Source organism: Chanos chanos, chromosome 15 (assembly GCF_902362185.1).
Source record: "Chanos chanos chromosome 15, fChaCha1.1, whole genome shotgun sequence".
NCBI classification, from domain to species: Eukaryota; Metazoa; Chordata; class Actinopteri; order Gonorynchiformes; family Chanidae; genus Chanos; species Chanos chanos.
Genome location: NC_044509.1, coordinates 12,568,896 through 12,591,112, shown reverse-complemented (window position 1 = coordinate 12,591,112; position 22,217 = coordinate 12,568,896). Strand labels below are relative to the sequence as shown.

At 42.7% G+C, this 22,217-nt stretch overlaps 1 protein-coding gene across 1 annotated transcript in view; it reads right to left on the bottom strand.

The window, feature by feature from the left end:
- ppm1e (protein phosphatase, Mg2+/Mn2+ dependent, 1E) overlaps positions 1-22,217 on the bottom strand; it is a 31,555-nt gene that overhangs the window by 3,463 nt on the left and 5,875 nt on the right. The window contains exons 2-4 of the mRNA XM_030792663.1: positions 4,440-4,561; positions 1,815-2,014; positions 177-365 (exon numbers count right to left, since the gene is read on the bottom strand). Coding sequence (XP_030648523.1) covers positions 177-365; positions 1,815-2,014; positions 4,440-4,561 — 511 coding nt within the window. The remainder of the gene's footprint in view (positions 1-176; positions 366-1,814; positions 2,015-4,439; positions 4,562-22,217) is intronic.

Below are 22,217 nucleotides of genomic sequence, written 5' to 3'. Positions count from 1 at the left end.
CACGCACAATCCCACCAAACACACATGTTTTATTCATCATACATCATTTATTCATAACAAAATGAAAAAAAAAAAAACTGTGCATCTGTGCATGTTCAATGCATATAGGCTGTAGTGTATGTCAAATACTACTGAAAGGCAGTTAGAACAATGAGCGCGTTGTGTTGCCAACTCACTTCACGCGACGCTTTTTGCACAAAACGCTCATCCGTCAGCTTAAAGGCGCGACACAGCGCTTCCCCGGGGTCCTGACTGAACATCTCCTGTCGAACCAGGTTCACGTGCAGGTGATTGGCGGCATAGGTGGCGGCGTCCACTCCTCCGTGGCCGTCAAACACGGCGAAAAAGGCCTGTTCCTCCTGATCCTGCATTCGCAGCACACAAATCTTTTGTCAGGCTGATCCCTGTCTGGTCCTCACATTCATTTTCCCTTCAGTCCTACTTTAGATAAGAACTAAAGTCTTAGAAAGAAGTGAATAACTAAAAAGTGACACCTGTGTGGATCATTCAGGTTTTGTTTTTTTAGCTTTGTTATAATAGCAGAGTTGGCTTTAGCAATCCTCTCCATACACAGCTGGGAGATATGCAGGTGTATTACTCTACAGTCTGGCAAAAACCTCTATTCAGCTCACAAATGTCACGCGAGGGCTTCCGAATGTCAAAACTCAGACCTGCTGCTCTAATGTGTCAGTCTTGCTGGTGTGTGAAACTCTAGGAGGACTGCCAACCCTGGCAGTAGAGTACCACTACCACTTTTTGTGTGTGTGTCTGTGTGTGTGTGTTCATCTGCTACTCACTTTCATAAAGTAAAAAAAAAAACAAAAAACACTTCAGTGAGCCATTCTAAGTTAATCCTCTGATGCGAGTGTAATTCTTTAAAGAACAGAAGCGTGTTAGTTTGTACGTGACCCCTGAAGCCAGTTTTAATGTAGACTTCACTGAGGGTTCACTACATTTCAGACAATATAAGCTTGCAAATGAACCGCTTCCAGTCTGGGAAACACGCAAATCAAATTGGATTGTGTTCCCTTTTATCAATCTGTTTTAATTATCAGCAGCTTGAGACCAATTAACTGGCTTACTCCCCTCCTTTCAGGGCTAACATAAAGGAACGAATGTTTCATCAAAAAAAAAAAAAAAGATATTTCATTACCGAAAGATCACTAAGCTTCCATTAACACAGCAAAAGCGCTCAGGAGATGCATATGAGATTTTTTTTTTCATAAGTGGTAATTGTTTGAGTATTTATGCTTAATGACTGGGGGGAGGGGGGCAAGAAACAGCCTAGCTCCTCCCCCTTTTCCCAGGATTCACTGTATTAAAACTACAGGTTGAATACGATGACTCTTTGTCTTCCTTATTGAACGATCCCACTCACGGTGAAACTATAATTATTGAGTTCCCGTAAAGGCAATTCAGTCATTAGCAACCACCTGTCATGATGTCATAGAAACTCTGTGTGAAGCGGTGAAATTAGTGAAAGAGAAAAGAAAGGTTATTGATTACATTCCCTCTCTTTAAAGATGGAACATGCCCTCGAGTTTCCCTCAAAGAGGTATCAATTATAAACTATAGCTCATAGCTGAACACTCTTGGTTTTTCAACAGGAATATTGTTTTAACGACGTATTGTTTTAAACGCTCAATAGTTTTGACGACATTATATATGTATGGATCGCTGCTTTTATGTTTCAGGACAAACATCATTTTTATGCTATCAATAGGCCTGTTACGTTATTCCCAGAGTACAAAATAAAAAAGTCATCAATCCACAGGTCGCTGTTTTTGAATGCACGGAAACTTGCTGTTCTGTACCTGCAGGTTGAAAAGCGTGTTGAAGTCTGGGATGACAATGTGTTTGTCTTCCATTTTACGCCGCATGTTCTTAATGGCGTGGATGGAGGTCTCGTAATAGGGCTGGGGGCGGCGGCGATAGGGGAAGTCCTTCAGCCACAAACAACACGTCTCACAGAGCTTGTTGAATATAAATCTGGCGAATTTCACAGAGTCTATCTCTGCAAAAGGACAAGGCATAGCATGGGTCAAAACACTCATATGTAAACACTCACACACATATACACTCTCACAAACAACAGACACACAACAGACACACACACAATAATACAACAGACAAAAAAAAAAAAAACCCACTTAGTGAAATTGTGGCATCTAGATAAAGATTAATCCATAGCCCTTTGAGATTGAGGGATGCATTGTGGCAAACATGGAGAAGTGAATGTGTGTGTGTGTGTTTGTGTGGGTGTAGCGGTTGAATTAAGGACACTGGGTAAAAGAGGCCATCTGTCAGAAGCTGGGGCTAGAGGACTCGAGAGTGTGGATAGTTAATGATGAAAGGATTGTTCTCAGCTCCAGTTCCCAGAGGGAAAAGCTGACATTTTCTCCTCCATAACACCTCAACCTGCCCCTCTTCCCAATGACTCGTGGAGGTGCTTACCTGTGGCTTTCATCTCACAGCCCTCAATTATCTCCTACAAACTCCTTGGTTATATGGTATTTCATAAGATTAGTTTACTCCTGATTAGCCAGTTAATACACCCAAAAGTAACCTTTAATCCATTTTATTTTGAATATGTGTAATTTTCCCCAGCAGCACAGTGGTATCTGAATAATTTGTGCCGATTCGTACCGGTCATGTGTCAATTTAGAATGCCTACTGTTTCTAGGTTTCATCTTTAAGGTGCTCTGATTGGACCAATTAAGGACTTCATCACTGGAAGGTCTCATGTGACTAATCACCTGATGAATTTCTCTCTGTATTCATTCTCTGTTCTAGAGGCTTCCACAGACTCAGGGGAGCCAGCCTTTCCCAGTATGTATCTCAGAGGACCGTTACCAGAACGAAAAATTAAAAATCAAGTCACATCAGAGAACATATTTAAGATCTATATTTTAACGGAGAAGATCTATGGACTGTCTATATAAATCATAAATTGTTTTTCTATTATGATTTTTTTTTTCAAATCTGAAATAAAACAAATGAGAGCCATTGAAACAATTATCCAGGCAATGAGGCATTCTGTATGGATTAAAAAGACACCCTGAAGTATCTTTAATGTGCGGCGTGTTGTTTGTGATACGAGCGGATCGCGAATGGAGGAGGCATGTCCCTCCTTTAAGACTGTCACCACACTCCTCTTCTCCCACCTCCCCCCACCTCCCCAGGGCATGCACTGAGTCTAAATTTAATCTTCCCATCTCAGGACTCTCCGTTAGTGAACACTGCGCTGCCTTTGCCCTGAGCCAGACGTCTCTCTGTCTGTCGCCCTCCATTCTCCAGCTGCTTGGTGCCAGCCCTGCCCAGTGCTACTGGTCCCAGCGCACACTGTACGCAGGCAGGACGCGCGCACGGCCGTTTAACGGACGCCGTCCTCCTCCTATGTCACAGAGCCTTTATGTCATATCAGACATGTCAATCAAACGCTTAGCAGAGATCATGTTAATGTGTGAGAGAAACGGATGTCACATAACTGCTCTTGTCTGACCTGTCACTTTAGTTCTATGTAAGCGACAAGAAACTGATTACTTTTCTCTCTCTCTCTTTCTCTTTCTCTCTCTCTCTCTCTCTCTCTCTCTCTCTCTTTCAGATAAAAGAGAGACAGATCCCAAAATACCTTCACTGGTATGTTTTGGGGTTATCTGCAGGGGAACAGTCTTTGTGTTGAGAACAAAGAGAGACAAATTTATCCAGACAGATGAGAACAGGCTGAAAAAACAGGGCCTTCAAACAAAATACCCATCTCCTGTTATTTTCAGAGGCGTGCAGGTAAAAAACCCCAAGAACAGACATAACATTCTCTATTGATTAAAAAAAAAAAAAGTCTGGAAGAATGGATTTACAACTGTTCCCACTAACAATTCCTTTGCCATTTCCTTTCGAATATAAAAAGTTAAGAAAGCAATTCAGGCCACAGTCAAGTTAGTAAGTGACCTAAATTCAGTCAAACAGGAGACTATAAACTGTACTGAATGCCCTACATTTTTGGAAAAAAGAAAAAAAAAATCTGATCTCTATTTCACTACAGCAATTCAATACAGATTCTTTCCAAGGGTATGTCTCTTTGTGAAACACAATCATCTTGAACTGTTAGTTCACATAACCTCCCTCCAATTTCTTTGTGTTGATCCAGCACAATGTTGTTTTGAGCTACCAGTCACTGAATGAACATATTAGCGTTAGGTTTCACCGTGGGAGGAACATCACAACTTCACTTATATTTCTGCACCTGGCACCACTCGCCAAACATCACTGGATTTCACAGAACTGACATTGTTCCCCTTTATCAGAATAAGGAACATTATTACCCGAAGCTAGAGATAATATGACAGCTTCCCCGTACGCTGCGTATGGTGTAAAGAGTCCAGTTTTTGATATGACGTACAGTGGTTTGGGAAGAATAAATTCTGCCATTGGCAACTCACGTGGCAGAGTGTCACTCCCGTCCTCCACACCCTTATTGACGTGGTACGCCGACAGGTCGCTCTGGAGGATACTATCGGCAGTGCCACGGGCCAGGGCTGCCGCCAGGGAGAATGGACAGTTACTGTGAGCAGAGAAAGAGAGAGAGAGAGAGAGAGAGAGAGAGACAGAGAGAGAGAGAGACAGAGAGAGAGAGAGAGCGAGAGAGAGAAAGGGGTTTACACATTTGCTGAACGCACACTGAAACCATTTATGTACAAGGGCTCTCCTCACTCTCTCACTCTGTTATTGTAGAAGAGAGAGTCGTCGTTGTGATGAGTGACAGTGAGTGGGTGTTTAGAATATTATGCTAAAGATAGCAGGTGAAGTCAGCAAAAAAAAAAAAAAAAACAACAACAAAAAAACAACAACCCTTTTACGACCTTGGCTGATTAGACATTTAAATATTGTGCTGTAGCTCATGACTTTGACCTGGATTACACAGTTCTTTGATTACATTGTTCTTTTCAGCTATTTGCAGATGTGAATCTTTTATAAATATTGGCTTGAATGTGGCATACAAACTTGAGAATACATTCATTTCAAGTACAGTAGCTATCCTTTTTCGTTTCATGGGATGTCTTTGTATTTTCCTTGTTAATTTCAGTCAGAATTTTCCTTTTTTCTGTTTTCCTTTTTTTTAAACAATCCTCCAATTTTAAAATCCGACAGAAGCTCTCCTGCTAACTCCCATCAGCCACAACCTCTCTCTCTCTCTCTCTGTCTCTCTGCCACTTCATTCTAGCTTCTCCAAACCACTCGCCACATTACTGAAAATAACTACAGTGAGTTGTTATGAAATCAAGTGTTGACCCTCTGCAGTCAGACTCATCATGGATGTTATACTGTCATTATATAAGATCTCATGTCCATGTGATAACACGACAGAAACAGCAAGTCATCTTCGCGTGAAACCATGAGTGCAAAGTTAATTTGTTAACCCCCCCCCACCCCCACCCAGACCTTAGTCAAATAAGTATTTGAAGGCATTTGAATGGACGGGCCCTGTCCCAATGCCCCTACCACAGCTCCTTTACATTGTGTCCTAGTTATTCAAGTTCTAGGAGGACAGACTGTGTTCAAGCAATATCAAACATACATCTCACGAATGCCTTACAGAGACTTCATCAGAAACTGCCATTTATCCTGTTAATTAGGGGAGGACTGATGAGAATTAGGACGGGGCCCCGTTATTCAAATACTTCAAATAACTACTTGGCCCAGGTCTACTTCACATACTTATGTTATAATTTCCAAGATTTTGACTGTCAACCGTAATTTTTACCTTTTTGATCAAATGTTTCTGAGCTGTACGGAATATTAACCGTGGGAGGATCAGTGAAATTATACTGTTCACGGATTATGTAAGATCAGACATTTTTTCACTAAATGCCCTCGTAGGACAAACTCATGCAGGCATCAACATGCAGGCTCACAGCATTCACTTAAAGGGACATATCAATACCTTTAATACAGGAAGTCACTTTTCTCTATGCTGACAAAATGTCTTTTTTTTCCCCTTATTAACATGAGACTCCCCACAGAACTAGCCCGTAGAACAGGATGTACAGCACTCCTCAGTAAAGTAATTTCAAATCGCTTGAAAAAAGGAAAAAAAAAAAACTCAGTAGTTTCCCTTGCAAGTGAAAAATCCCTTCTAGTGTCTTCAAGTCAGTATGTGTTTTGTTGCAACAGATGATCCATCTGTAAGGAGTTCTTCAGAGAATTGCCAAAATTCTGTTAGATCGATAAAATCAGCTGTCAACCAACTGAGGGGGGAAATCTCTGTGCTGAGAATAATGCATTCAAAACCAGAATCACTGAAACAGTTAAAAACCAAACAGCAAATGCTCCCTCAAAGAGAATCAGCTTCATTATGTTCAACTTCCCCTTTCTTTGTTTCTTTCTTTCTTTCTTTCTTTCTTTTTTTTTTTTTTTGCTGTTTTATGTCCAAAATATATCTAGGTGGCTCTGTTCTTCCTTACATCCTTTGCAGTGTCAATTTCAATGCCCTGCTGAATCCACATCTTAAACATGTGTGTCTTTAGTCCATGCCACATTGCTTTTATCTGGCCAGGTGAGGAATTACCATGCTTGGGCCCTGATCCTGTTCCCATGGAAACGTGTGGCTGTATTGTTCTGACAGCTGATGCTCACCGTGTATCCATGACGACTGACAACACTGTGCATTGTGCTTGCACAACAAACAGGGCCAGGCCCTCATTTTGTGTTGCATTGTCAAACACTCTTTGGAGAGTATGTTGTAAAGAGACGGGAGCTGCAAGAGAGGAACTAGCCACCAAACGCGCCCAGGGCCAAACACGGCGGCGTGATATTAGAAATCAGAGCAGATCTCCGCCTCCTACCCACACAAGTCCAAGAAGCTGGAATAGCAGCTTCATGGACAGGAGGAGGGGGGGGGGAAGTGGAACATTCTCATCTCAAGGGCAGCTCAATAACAGCCTGCTCTATATGTGGCTAACTGGGATAGCTCTCTAACAAACACTGAGCATAAGGTGTGGGTACTTGCTTCATGTCATGAATAATATTCCAGAATTAAATCTGACATCATAAGCAAGAGGAGATGAAATAAAGGAAAACCAAATGTGATTATTAACCGAAAATGCAAATCAGAAAGCACATCTTTGAGAGGAGGACTCAAATGATCCTTTTATTGAAGCCTTATTTAATTTCAAAGTTACTCCTTGATGTCAGACACTTGATGGTGACAGCAGTGCTTGTCTGATTCAGCCATAGTGCTTGAGACATGAAGAGATGTGAGAAAGATTGAAGACGACAGCAAGGAGCTGAGAATGGGGGGGGGGGGGGGGGTTGACGGCCCAGGGCTGTATGTGTGCATGAGAGAGAGAAGGATGAGGGAGGAGAAATGAGAGAGGGAGAGACAGAGAGAGAGAGAGAGAGGGAGAGAGAGAGGGAGACTGAGACAGAGAGAGAGAAAGAGAGATGACACACCAATTGCCATTGCATTCTGGGAGCCTCCTCCGTGTTTCCATTGATAGAAATCCTACGCTCTCTCGCGCGCGCACTCGTCACTACCTGAGGAGGGGGGTGCCGAGGTGGGGAGACCTTATTGGCTGAAGGATTTTAGCACACCCTGGCTGAGCCAATGGCAGATGCCCGCCACTTGTGCAGTGCCGTGGGGAGGGGGGGGGGGGGGGAGTCCAAGACATGCAAAGGAATGAGGATTAGAGAAGAAATGGGCTTTTTTTTTTTTTTGAGGAATATTCGACAATGTTGTCATAATCCCTCTGATATGCATTTCAGATGCCCTATGGAAAATTCTTTTTGGCTTTAAAAAGAGACACGGAACAGCGGCGGCAGCAGCAGCAGCAGTAGCAGTAGCAGTAATGTATTATTTTATCTTTAGACTTCAAAGCATGGTCTTATCAATCGCACTAAGACCCTGAAGCTTTCCCATGCACTGTCAGTGTGCGTCACAGCTGAGCTGACATACAGATCGTGTTGCTGCACAGTGATATTCACTGAGTTTCACAAAAGGACAGGGAGGGTGGGGGGTGGGGGGGGTCCCACGGTGGCTGAGTGCAGCTGCTGAGCGGGAGAGGAGGAGAGGAGGAGAGGAGGAGGTGTGGATCGGGGAGCCTCGGTTTGACGTCATACTAGCGTGTGGACTGGGGCACAGTCTGGATTTGGCAGAGCTGAAATCTAAAGTCCAACTGTCTGACCTGATAAGACTCCACTGCACCGCTACTGGGGCTGCAGCCTCACTGCTTCGAAGCAGAGAGCGTCAGTGTCGTCACATTCACACGTCTATTCCATGGCATTACCGTGACAATTTTAATATGCTAGAAATGCACCGAAACCCTAACGTCTCTAACGTGTTGTCCGAACCCTGCTAAGTGAAAATGCATCTGTGAGAATACATTTGAAAAGACTGTAAGAAATATGCTCTTTTCTTTGAGTGTGAATGTGTGTGTGTGTGTGTGTGTGTGTGTGTGTGCATGCGTCTGCGTCTGACAGTCATGAAGCACGCAAGAGAGCACAGCATCAGTAACACTGACAACACTGACACAATAACTCGACATCCGGGTACTGACTCACCCCCGCAACGGTGCGTCACCGCCTGTTCTCATGAGACTCTTGCTCCTACACTAACTTTCAACTTGTCCTTGACTGCATAAGATGTACAAAACATTGTGCACTGTACTCGGAAAGGTTATCACATTCTGAGCACACTTCATTAAAAACTCACACACGGCTCCTTCCCTCGCGACTTCTCACGGGGATATAAAGCTCTCCATTGATCATGCTGTAAACACCAAAGAGCTCCGGTGTAGCAAAGGCCTGAAGAAAAAAAAATTTGCAAGATGAAAAAAAAAAAAAAAAAAAAAGAAAAGAAAAAAAGAAATATGTGCATTGCCACTGTTACGATAAACGGGTGCACAAATGCCCTATTCAGGGTGAGCAAATTTGTGGATCTGTTTGTGTATTTATGTGTCAGGGTGTTTTCATTTAGCCGCACATGCTCCTGCGGTTTGATTACGCGTCATAATTAAGTGTGTGAAAATGGAATGTGTGAGTGTGTCTGTGCACGAGGGTGTGTGCCGGCGTGTGTGAGTCGGTGAGTTTGTGTATGTGTGTGTGTGTGTTTGGACACAAAATCTTCACACAGACCCATTACGAATGCAGGTAATCTCTCTGGATGAGTCAGGGCTTATTAATAGAACGATGCAGGATTAGCCTGACTCCAAATCCCCTCTCTGTCCATCAACCTGCTTCTTCCACCCACACTCACACACACAACAATAGCTCAGCTAAATATACCGCCTTTCCAGGGTCTGCTCCCCTCTCAGCAGCAGAAGAGCAAGCCCCCGTTTCCTCCTCCTCAGGTCTACATGTCACCTCAAAATCATATTCTCAGTGGAGACAGATAGAAGCTAGCGTCACCACTCCTACGCCTTCTGCTAAACTGCACTTTTTTCATTCTTGGATTTTTTTTCTAATTTTTTTTTTCCCCTCAATCCAGCTAATCGACATCGCAGAGCTTTTAAAAGCAACAGCCTTGCATTGCCTGACTGAACTAACACGGAAGAAGTTTACTTGGAAGACAGCATTTTTAAGCATCACTCTTGCGAGGTTTTCTGTGACATCACAGATGTATCATTATCCTGTCGAGCGGAAACAGAGGCCAGCAGAAACTGCAGTGAAAGTAGGACAATGCCCCAGCCAGTTCATCACGTCTCTCAGAATAATAAAACAATCACCTTTACCTGGTACTATCATCGCTGTAATTGAACGGTAGGGAACCAAACATATAAACAGCTTCCTATGTCAGCTTTTCTTGCAATGTGAGGCTTTGTACGTTTGGAATCGGGGCCAACACAATTATACACTGACGCGCGCTCAGTTAAAAAAAAAAATTACTCTCTGTTTCTTTTCACAGGCCTCCTAGCACTCCACATCCCAAACACTCATGATATGATTCGTCTTTGAATAAACAGTTCAGAATCTAAACATCTCTTACATGCATATATGGCTCTAGGGATCTGAAGGATGTCAGAAATCTGATAGAACGTTGTCCATAGTCTTTTAGCCATGAGGAAAGAAAGGAGAGAACTGTAGGATCCTGTGTCACAGAAGTCTTAGCCCATAGAGAGAGTACCTGTACGTGACCTGCTGAGGACAATTACCTTCTCCGAAACAACACAGAGGGGGACAAGAGTACACTTCTCCGGAAACTCAGAATATACAAAGGGGCGTCTCCTCAGCGTGCAGTTAAGCTTGAGCATGGGAGAGTCTGTCACTGTATCAAATGTGACAGAACACTCCTCAGACCTGGGTTTTGAAAAAATCTAGGGCATTGGTGTTCTCGTCTACATGACCAGAGATCGGGGGCGGTGAAGTCTCCCGGCATCTCAGTGTAACAAGCTCTCTATGAAACGCCCGCAACAAAGCACCTATTCTGGACTCCTTCCACTGGGCCTCTAAACTCCTACACAAGCACAGACCTTCCTCTTTGGCCCTCCTGTGGAGTTGAGAAAGCGCCTTTCACGTAACTGTCTAACCTTCGGGGCATTACCTGTGCCAGTGATCAGAACCTCCCAGATGAAGGCTCTGTCTCTCAGAAGCTGGTAAGGACAATTTGTTCACGGAGGTGTCAGACTTTCAGTGGCATTAGTTCAGTGGTTGGCTGATAGACAGACAGGCAGCGAGAGACAGAGGGATTATGGGTAAAGTGTACAGTTAAAATCAGCCTGAAGTACAGTAGGAAAGGACAGTGGTTAGATAATGGGTTTTAGAAGATGAAAGCAGATAATTCAACTGCTGTGTGAGAGGACATTTCACTAATAATATTTTGAGGAAAAAAAACTGAAATCAAATGGACGATGCTGGTTCCTTCTTTTTGGGGGGGGGGGGGGGGGGGGTTAAATACGACATTTCAAAGTGGAATACTTGGACCATAACTCAATGACAACCTAAGCTGAACGCTTTTGGAGCTACTTAATCATATTAAGGCCCCATAGACTGTCCAATGCTTACAGTGAGTCTCTGGCCAAGTGTTTTAAGTAATGAAGCAAGTGTTACACACGGGAGTTCTCCTTTGTGGAGAGAGTATTGTGAACGTGATTTTAAGATCTTTCAGGGAAAAAAACCCCCAAAAAAAACAATTACAATGGTATTAACATAATCCCACTGCACCGGTATAATTTAGAATGTTATTTAGCATCAACAAACCCATGTGTTTAATGATGTGTTTTAAGAGCACTATTTAAATATACTGCCGAAACACCTCACCCCGGTGTCGTGTGGAGCAGTGCACAGCGTAAAGCTTACTTAGAGCCATATATCTTTCTTCAGCCTATTTGCCTTGGCCCACAATACATTTGCCAAACAAATCCCTTTCCTACTATGGAAAGCAGTAGTGCTGGGGAGGCCTGTGGAGAGCACAGCTGGTGCAAACACATCCTCCTCTGGCTTCTAGTCTCACAACTACAATCACTAACACTATACCTGGGTCACAATGCTTCTCCACAACGCTGTTTGTTCAGCTGTGGAGACTTCTCCAATGTCGCACGCCTTGCTCACCAAGTCACAACAATGGTGACAGTGTCTGCCAGGCTTGGGTCATCTCAACGTAAGGGCAATGACCGACGTTTAGTGCCAAGTTCATCATTTCCACAGCCACTCTTGAATGAGAAATTGTGGCGTCGCAGTCCGGCTTACTCTTCAGATATCGCGATATCGCATCGTTCGGTCGGAGAGTCGACGCAAACACACGCATACTTCTCACGTCTTAAATCAGAAGGTTAAGAAAAGTGTGTGGAGAGGGGTAAACGCAGGCAGTGACATACTTGGTGGATGTTTAATAAATGGGTAAATAAGGTGAGAGTTGTCAGCTGTGAGATTTTCTGTGCACCAAAAGCATGTCTATTTGAGTAGAGATGACCTACTTGAGCCAAAGAGGACAGTAATTTGGGCTGTCCTGACTTTGAAGCAGAGTCCTGCCTCCATACCCACACTACTTTTTTTCTTTTTGTTGCTCTTCACTCACTATATGTACTATATGTTATTTGGGACATACTATTCAACTGTTACTTTTTAGCTGACTTGACAGCATGCCAGGTTTTGTCTTCCTATAACTTAAGGGCTTTCCAGAATGTTCTCAGTGGACTTCCATAAGGATTGTGATTACAGTAGATGAACCACTTCTAAATAATTTTGTCCTTTTTTTTTTTTTTGGCTCTCTGGGCAGAAATCTGAGTATAACACTTGGCATATAGAGAAACCTGTTTTTTTCTACGTCAAAACATATAGTGCTATTAAAAATGTTTCAGCAGTTGTCACTTGATTCCCATCAGATGAAATATTTGCCTGTTAGTATTCAGGGGTATTTGAGATGTAAGGGGCAAAGCTAAATGTTTATATACAATGTTTGCTCTTAAAGGACACTCACCTTACATTGATTCTGGATGACACAACTCATACAAGTTTCACTGTTTATTATTATGCTAAAGAACTTGGCTTTATTCATAGAGCTGATACCAAGGTAATCTCCATGGCAACCCAGACACTTGGTATTTAATATCAGCCATCTGTGTCACTCAATTACACTCAAATGAACACAATCAACGAAGACATCAATAGCGGCATAAGACAGCTTTGTGAACAAAGGGAAGGTTGTAACCACAGATAAGATTAATCAAAGAGATCTGATTCAATGTGATGTTCTAGGAGTACTCGATCCTAGTTCTGCCAGTTTCATCTGGAGAACTGTCATTTTCCCAAGGAACGTGTCCTTGAGAGAAGAATGGATGGATATATCCCTTTGGATCCAAAGCAACAGATCATTTCCGTAGAACTGAGGGCCAGCACTCCACTCTATCGACACTATTAGTTTTTCAGAGGAGACGTTAGAGTTCAGACATTTATTACCAGCATGTGACTTCAATTGTTAATGTGCGACTTTCACATCAGTGGTGGAACAAGCTAGCATATATGCAAGACCATTACCATGTGATACTTTGGGAAGATTAATTTTTTAGGCCAGGGAAATTATTATTTTTTTTTTTTTTTTTTGGACGTGCACAGGTGCAAACTGAACAAACCATGTCACAATAACAGACCATATCTTCCTCTGTCTTCTAATCCCCTGGATTATCATTCTAATCCAGAGATTATGATATGCCCTGTTTCCCACCACTGTATGACATTGATAACAGGTGGATGGTGGAGCTCTCAGAAAACTCGACTGACAATGTCAGACTTTGCTGGCCAAGAATTAATCACTGTCTCAAACAGTGACACAGAGATTATGCACCACACTCCTCTGCTGATCCGGAGTTACGCAAGGAAGTGTCCCGAGCAAACGCCCTGCCTCGATTAAATGATGAGGACGCCTACTTGTGATGCTTCATGACAGTGGGAGAGATTAGCAGTGGGATTCACAGGCTACGCAATAGGCCTTTTATTTTCCTTGATTACAGTGAAGCACAAACGATCGGACATCTGTCTGATCTACGCTTGTCTATATATCACGCAGTGGACGAAATAATAATGTAATGAAATAATAAACTCACACACACACACACACAGTCTATCTATCTATCTATCTATCTATCTATCTATCTATCTATCTATCTATCTATCTATCTATCTATCTATCTATCTATCTATCTATCTATCTATCTGTCTGTCTCTCCATCTATCCATCTATCTATCTATCCATATACATAAGCTGATGTACAATAATTTCAACCTACAAACTGAGCTCGACAATCATACAGTTTTTGATGTTGTAATCAGGCATGCTAGTGCGAAGAGACACATTACTACAACAATCAGCCAATCAGCATGCAAAGCTTCACGTTACATACATACAAGAACATCTGCTCGTACCAGCTTTTATGGATGCATCGAAACAAACATGCAGAAACACGAATTTCCCCCCAAGCACGCCAACTCATCCACATCTAAATCCCAAACGCGCATATCAGTCACGCACAGAGCAACATACATACATACATACACAGACTAATCCTCAGTCCTATTATTATCACAGCAAGCCAGTATGGGAAATGGAATAACCTGCATAAACTTTATTTCTTTCGACATTTTTTCCTTAGAGTTTGTATATCTGAGATACTAGACTCTCTCCATACTGACATACACAGTTCTGACTAATGTCGTCTGCCCAATCTTATCAGCATCCAACTGTCTCCTCTACAGTGTTAACATCTTTTTTTCGTTGCCTTTAACTAATTACACCACGGAGACTGCCATTAGGTGGGCATGTTTAATTGTTGTTCATTTTAACGTTGAAGCTATAATTGACTCAAACTGTCAAGGACAAAGAGTATAGCCTCTTGGAATAGAAAGTGCCTATTACTCCACGTTTAAGTACTGACTAATTTTTTTTCAGCTTAATGGGTTACCATTTGTTGGCTTGGCTTCATGACAATATTGACAGGAGGATGAGTCAAATTATCTATGAGTTAAAGGAATTAATGGCACACGTCCAAGTATGTACCCGAGACATACATAGAGACATGAAGCATGGAGGCTATATGGTGACACGCAACGTAAATAACACATACTGCATTACAGATGTAAATTACTATGGTCTCCCATTTATCAGAATCAACCCCCCCCCTCACCCCCTGACACTGATTTATTAAACAGTCTTTTATCACACGTTTGCAGGGAAAAGCGCTGTTTTCTCTCTCTCTAAGATGTCAGTAGAAGAATGTTCCGCTTTGGTGGAACTGTAACTATGGAGAGAGCGTGAGGGTGCTCTGACGTCAGCTCCAGGCAGAGTGGGGAGAGCCGTGAGAGCGCTGTGTGCAGAGAACCCTGTCTCCGCGCACGCAGCCACAGAAAATCTCTCTTTCTCTCTCTTCATCTCTCTCTCTCTTCATCTCTCTCTCTCTTCATCTCTCCCTCTCTCGTCAGCTCCCCCGTACCATACTTCATTCGTATCGTGTCACGCTGCGTTTTCTTTCTTTCTTTCTTTCTCTCTTTCTTTCTTTCTTTCTTTCTTTCTTTGGCGGAAGGGAGAGCCGCTGCGCTGTGCTGATTGGCCGGAATATCCACGCTCAGCACTGACGGCATTAAGAGATTCTGAGTTGAGCGTGACGTATTTTGCATACACGTCACACAGAACAGAAACCCACACGGACGCATGCTTAACAGGGATGCCCTGGTATTTTTCCTTTCACAGCACGGTGCGTTTTTTTTTTACTATACAATTCGTTTCCACCCCCCCCAAACACCTCTCATATTCAGCTCAATTTAAAATAATAATAATAATAATAATAATAATAATAGTAATTGCAACTTTTGAGATTCAAGTTGACATACATTTCACTGAAAATCGATCTGATAAACTCCTTCTTGCCCTTAACACAAAAGACTATCTTGATAGGCATTTGAGTGAGTTCTGAGCATTTCAACAAAGCTTGGAAACGCTGTTATGCAACACACCAGCTGGCAGATCTGTTGTGTGTATAGCCAGACTGTCTTGAGAAAAAAAAAGACAAGACAAACCTGCACAATCAGGGTGAACGTACAAGGTGAGATTCCTCTTGTGACCCTGGGCTCTGGGCCTAATCCAATCAGTGCATTACCTGAGTAGGCCTTTGGATGACTGAGGTCAAGAAGAACTGCAAGTTGAGGTAACTTGTATAGTGACAATGTGTAGTGACTTGAGGACTGGCTCAAAGGGCAAAAGTGAAGGCGGCACCCCCCAACACCCACTTCCCCCCCAACCCACCCCAAAATAAAATAAATAAAACAGTCTAAAAATGAGTCAGTGCAAAAGCTGAGGGAACTTATTTCTCGATTATTCACTGGTGACTCACGGCTTCTGTGGAGGAACGAGCACTTGACTGAACCACTCTGGCTAATCATGGAGCTTTGGGGCGGCTCCGCTCCTCAGCACACTGCTTATTATGACTCAGCTCTCACGCAGTGCTCCTTCTCCAAACGCTGACAACTGAAGGCCACTGCAGAGGCGTGTTGATACGGCACGCGTTCCCCTCGTCGAGGCACTGGCACCCGGCGACTCCGCGGAGAACGTGAGAGGAGGAGGAGGAGGAGGGGGGGGGGGGGGGGGGGAGAAAAGGTTCTCGGTTCTGCTGTGAACCCACCACTTGCAAAATCACACTCAACTCATGAAGACATATGCAATGTTTAGGGTAGAATCTGGTCTGTGACGTAAGGGCTTGTTTTGATGACTGTAAGTCACCAGTGCTGATTCTTGAGCAGAAAATCGATTCGCTGTTGCAGTTCTGAAGAAAAATAATTAAATTCAGAGATAACACTGATCCAATAACAATGAGAAGATACAATAATTATGTAAATTAAAAAAAAAAAAAGAAAAAAGAAAGAAAAAACACTAGGCCTACATAGGTGCGAAATAGGGGAGCTAAAGAACACATGAAACACACCTTGGTAAAAAAAAATGTAATGTCTAAGAACTGTAATTATATGGCCATGATCCACAACTGGCTGGACCACACTGACAAAGGTCACTCTTCTGTAGGAGTCCCTTCATCCAGCAGAACCCTACAGAAAGTAAGTCATGTAATTTGACATGCTGAGGAATTTTGAAGTCATGGCAACATATTCTTTCGTTGGTTTTTCTCCCCCCTCTTTTGAACGGACTTGTATATAAATCAACATGATTAGGATCAGATGAAGGATGCCTTTGTGGGCATCTGAATTTGATCTGCCATAGGGTTTAAGGTCCACAACCTGAGGAGACCGACGCGTACATATCGCTAAACTGCGTTTGTCTAGACTGAAATAGATCCGCCCTGTTTCAGTGAACCAAGCAGGAACAAAGCAGGGGGCCGCGATAATAAGAAGGGGGTGATAGGTATGTTGCCGGATAGTTCCATGCAGGGGGTGAAGGGAGAGTGGCTTTTCCTCACAGGGGAGAGTAAGTGAGGAAAGTCAATAGCACAGCCGGCATATTAAATATGTAGACAGAGGCAGCGTCAATTATGCAGACTTTCTCCATCACGGCCGACGGCGACACACTACACCGCAAGCGGACAAAAACTTTCTGGGCTGGAGTGGTTAACAGCATGCAAATTCTTTTCACAAAACCCAGAAGTGGAAGAAAACCCGAAACGTCCTCTCTCACACTTCAGACTGCTGATTGCTTAAATCAGTGCTTTATCTGTTTCTGAACAAGTCGTTTATAGATTACGAACTAACGTTCCTTGACATTCCAAACTTAAATTATCCCAACCTATCACGAGTGTCACTAGAATCAGCTCAGTGCAAACTAGCATGAACATGCTGTCCTTCAGCAGTTGACCCTGTGCTCATAAATATAAAATGCAATGAAACTACAGTTAATGGCCTGAGGCGTCACAGAGAGAGAGCTCAAGGAGCCTTTGAATCTTGAGGTTGCCAAAACAATTCCTGTGATGGAGACATTCCTGTCACAGGTGGGTTAAACACTTGAAACAGATCACTGCTTTATATCATTACGGTTTCCGTTTCACCGCATTGCTTATGCCTGTGAACCAGACCATTACGATTAGAGAAGTCAGAAACCACACAGCCGCCACTTCGGAGAGAGATTAAGCCCCACAAACAGAGAATCGAGAAAATGCACAGCCGCTGCCAGACCGGGCGTGGCCGTACGTTGAAAACATGGCTGAGTAGCTTTTGTTAAGAGGACAAGTGACACAAGTTCTGCATCTCAACTTGACTGTCATCCGCTGAGTCACTGTCCCTTATAAGGAAGAAATGCTTCAGCACACCACTCGAAGTTTCGCTCTGCGTTTCTTAAAAAGAAAACCTGCATTTGTCCAACGTTGTTCTCGGAATAAATTCACCTCCAAATTACAGCTCTCTCACATTTCACAATGATAATGACTGAAAAATAGAGGCTAAACCCCCCCCCTTTAGGACCATCTGCTACCTGTTATATCTGACTAAAAGCTGTAGACTGGGCGTTCTTCTGAAGGGATGTTGCGGTATAGCACAGGAGATTAAAAGTAGGGCAAATATAAAGTGTTGAACTGACCCGTATCTTAATAACTGTAGTGAGATGGAGACAATGTAGAGGGAGCTAGGTGTAGCCTTCCCAGATAGAGGACCAACCTGCTCCACATACTTGTCTGAGGTAGATATCGCTATAATAACCAAACAAATAGACTTTGCGAGGCATATGTGAAAAAAGATCAACTGATTTATGTAGATGATAAATTAGTCTTGCGAGTGTCGTGTATACCCACACGCAGCCCTTGCTCTATTCATTCCTCCTGTAAAATCTTCATAGAAGAAAAACCAACAACAAATCTACTGTTTTATTCAACGCAGCTCATAGGAGGGTGGGGTGTAAACAAGAGGCTAAAACACCACCCAGAGCTTTTAAGAAAGGCTCGTTTGGGTGGCTTTGAGAACAGGCTTTGCTCAGTCAAAGTTGGTACAATCCAAAACCCAGAAAGCATCAGCCCCTCGGAAATGTAGGGCAATCTTCCTCTCCTGCCTCGTCCCAGCCCCAGTTCCACGGCCTGGGGAGTGCAGGTAGAGAGCAGTGATCCGCGGAGATGTTTCACGTACTGAAGAAGGTCCGGTGCCTCCTTCAAGCCAGTCTACTTTTCAAATGCCCTTCAAAAGGTCATTTCCAGACGTTGAATGGCTGAACCCTGTGATACTCTGAGGATACTCACTTTGTTCAGTCCAACTGCATTTCTCACCCTCAGCAGAGGTCATGAAGTAACGGACATGTTCAGTCTCAGTATTGGAACAGATTAAAAATATAAGCAATTAAAATTATTTCCGTTTTACTTAATTGTGAATTTTCTGGTATTTGCTGTTTTAGCTGACGGCGATATGACTGACCTGACAGAATTTGCTCGGACAGAAATGCCGCTCAGATGGGCCACGACGTATATTATAACCCATTTACGAGAGACGCACAGAATGAGTGTGTGTTGTGTGTGAGAGAGAGTGGGAGCGAGAGATAGAGTGAGTGAGGGCGTGAGAGAGAAACTAATTTCATAAGAACAGATTGGTACCGTCAAGTGTTAGGCTTATCGGAGATTAAACGAGCTTACTGCTTTGGCATTCCTCTTTATGTGACCGACATTTAACAATGCAAGGGTAAACACCAATCTATTTAATTGTCCTTTATGCAAATAACACAGATCATTTGAGGTTGTAATAATAATATATCTACATACATAGTAAATGAGGGATATATAGCTATTCCACCCACAAGCAGTGCTTATATATATAAATGTACACACACACACACACACTCTCATATATATATATATATATATATATATATATATATATATATGTGTGTGTGTGTGTGTGTGTGTGTATATATATATATATATATATATATATATATACACACGTATGTCCATAATTTGTCTCAGGAGTAAACCACAGGCTTCACTATCCCTGTGTAAAAATGACTGAAGCCCAGATTTGACTTAACTGTTTAATTTTTTTCACTTTTTTCATGTAAAAGGTTAACTGTCTAGATGCTATCTACAAACTTCATTACTTTTCTGTTAAACACGAGCTCTCTTAGTTGTGATGCCCGCTGTCTGAGCAGAGCATTCTGGGATGTCAGGGTATATTCACGGGTTTACATTAGCGTCAAGTGAATGGAAGCTGCTTACACGACCGACTGGAGGTTACACAGGCCTGTGCTGCAATAGCCCGGACTTGGGAAGGGGTTAAGTGGCCAGCAGAGTGTGGATCAGCACCAAGGACGGGGAGCCTGACAGGGGGCTGCCCTCCATGGTAATCCCAGGGCTGCAGGGTGATTAAGGGATTACTTCTGCAAGTAATTTTCCTGCCCAGGAGAGACCAACTCATGGACCTGATCAAGCCAGGCAGAGAAAGAGGGAGAGAGAGAAAAGAGAGAGAGAAAAAAACAGAGAGAGAGAGGAAGAGACAGAGAAAAAAAAAGAGAAGAGAGAGAAAGAGAGAGAGAGAGAAGAAATACCCACATTTGGGATAAGACCAGCGTGGATATTACTCAGACGTTTTAAGGTGGGATTTCCATGCAGCCTTTGCCTAGTCTGTGTGGGTCCTGCCACATCGGGCAAAACCAGACTCGACAAAACCAGCCCTGTGTAGCATCATACAATAAAGATGAGCCTCAGATGTTGAATATTACATTTCTTTTTAACGTTTAGATTCGGATGGGTAAATAAAGGGCCGTGTGATTTTGCGGCAGCAATGCTGAGGGAGTTCATCTGTGTGAGTTCAAAACGTCTTGAAATTTTTAGAACAAACCTGTCTTTTTTTTTGTTTTTTGTTTTTGGGGTTTTTTTTGTGCTCTGGTGGGCAGTGGATTCAAAAGCGCAAGGTCAAGCAATAGCACCAAATAGAAATTTACAACCGGGTTCAACCCATGACAGTATTTTAATCGAACAGAGCATCATCTCTATTTCATGTCATGGCAATGCTATTTCTGAGAGGAGAACAGGAAGATTGTTAGGGTAGAGGGCAAAATAGATAGAGTGGAATATGGTCAAATGCATGACAAAAAAAAACCTGCTTCAGTCTGCAAAACGCCTCAAACTGGGACAAAGATTCACCTTCCAAGAGTACAACAACCAAACGCATACTGTCAAACTTATAACTGAGGTGACTCAGAAACAAGGAAAGATGTGAATGCCCTAGAAAGACTCAGCCAAAACTTTAAATGGAATAAAATGATCTTCCAGGCATACAGGATAACTGTTTCTGTTTTGCTTGACAATGCTTCAGTCAGTCCGAAAAGGTAAACACTTTTCGGGTCAAATGTACAAATGCTCATGCAGGCAATTCCCTCAATATTGACTCAGTGGGCGGACATTTTCGTGCACAAAAGCAAGCAAACCGGGGGTAAAAAGAAAAAAGGAAAAAAAAAAACATTCAAGGAGGTGTCACCTTGTCATTGGCACTACGTGTGGCTCATTTCAGGTCTGGCAAGTGAAGTGAATTAGTGTCTTTTTCTTCTTTTTTTTTTTAATTCAAATAACAACTCAAAAAGGTGTGTTTAACCAGAGCGTGACAGCAATTATTCTTTAAACCATCGTGTTTTGGAGGAGGCAAAGACATGATTTTTCAGACGTGCATGCTCTTTTCAACGTTGCAGGTTAATCTTTGCCTTTTAAAACCAAACCACAACGCGGAACACTCCGGGGCTCTGAGGCCAGCCTGAAGATGGACAGAAAAATGCCGCCAGAGCCACTTAACGAAATTACTATGTAACAACAGACTTCCAGCAAATCAATCATATTTCCATTCAATTTGCAAGCCAGCAAACTGAAAGAAGGTGAGGGACCTCTTTTACACAAATGAAAACCTATAAGGAGGACAACCTTAGAGGACTCCTGGAGAAAGAAGCCATGTTGTTTTATAATCATTTGGCTCCAAAAAAGAAAAAAAGAAAAAAAAAAAGAAAAGAAGAGAGAGAGAGAGAGAAAAAAGAAAAAAAAACATTGCACAACAGTTTCAGGCAGGGTTTTTGTGGTTTGTGGTGCTTATGTAAGTCTCTCCAGGTGCTTTTTTGCTTTTTTTTTTTTTTTTTTTTTTTTTTTTTGTTAAATAGGAGGAACGGGGGTTTGTTGCTACCATGGTGTGGTAAAAATGTGGACACCTGGGTACGCGAGAGGGGAGTTCACGGATGTGCACAGATGTATTTTGGGGGGAGAAAAAACAAACAAACAGAAGTAGAGCAACTCCCCAAAACACCTGAAACATAAAATAAAAAATAATTAAAAAAAAAAAATCGTTATATTTCTCAGCTATTTTAGCCATTCACTAAAATTTGGAACACGGCTTAAAATGAAATCAGCAATCAACATATCCCACAATTGCTTCCTGTAGAGTCACATACGGGTGGAACCTCTCATGATCTGCACATTACATTTCTAAGATGTTCAAAGTCTACACACTGAGTGCTTCTGCTGCCATAGGTGTAGAGGTGATAGACTGAAGGACAGGTATGTATCGAGCGTTTGTGTAAGAAGAGCATGCCCTTGGTCCATAGAACTGTATGTATTAGGATTTTAAAAGGCATAAACTGATCCTAGCATATCAGAGGGCTCATTCTGAGAATTATGATACATAACATCCCATAGTCTAAGACTCACTGAAACAACCCATGACCTCCCAAGAGAAAAACAAATTGATTGGATAGAGTTTGGGGGGGGGGGGGGGGGGGGGGGGGGGGTTGGGAGGGGTTGGGGCTATGGAAGTGCCAAGCTGAGTCCTAGCTGAGTCCTAATTAA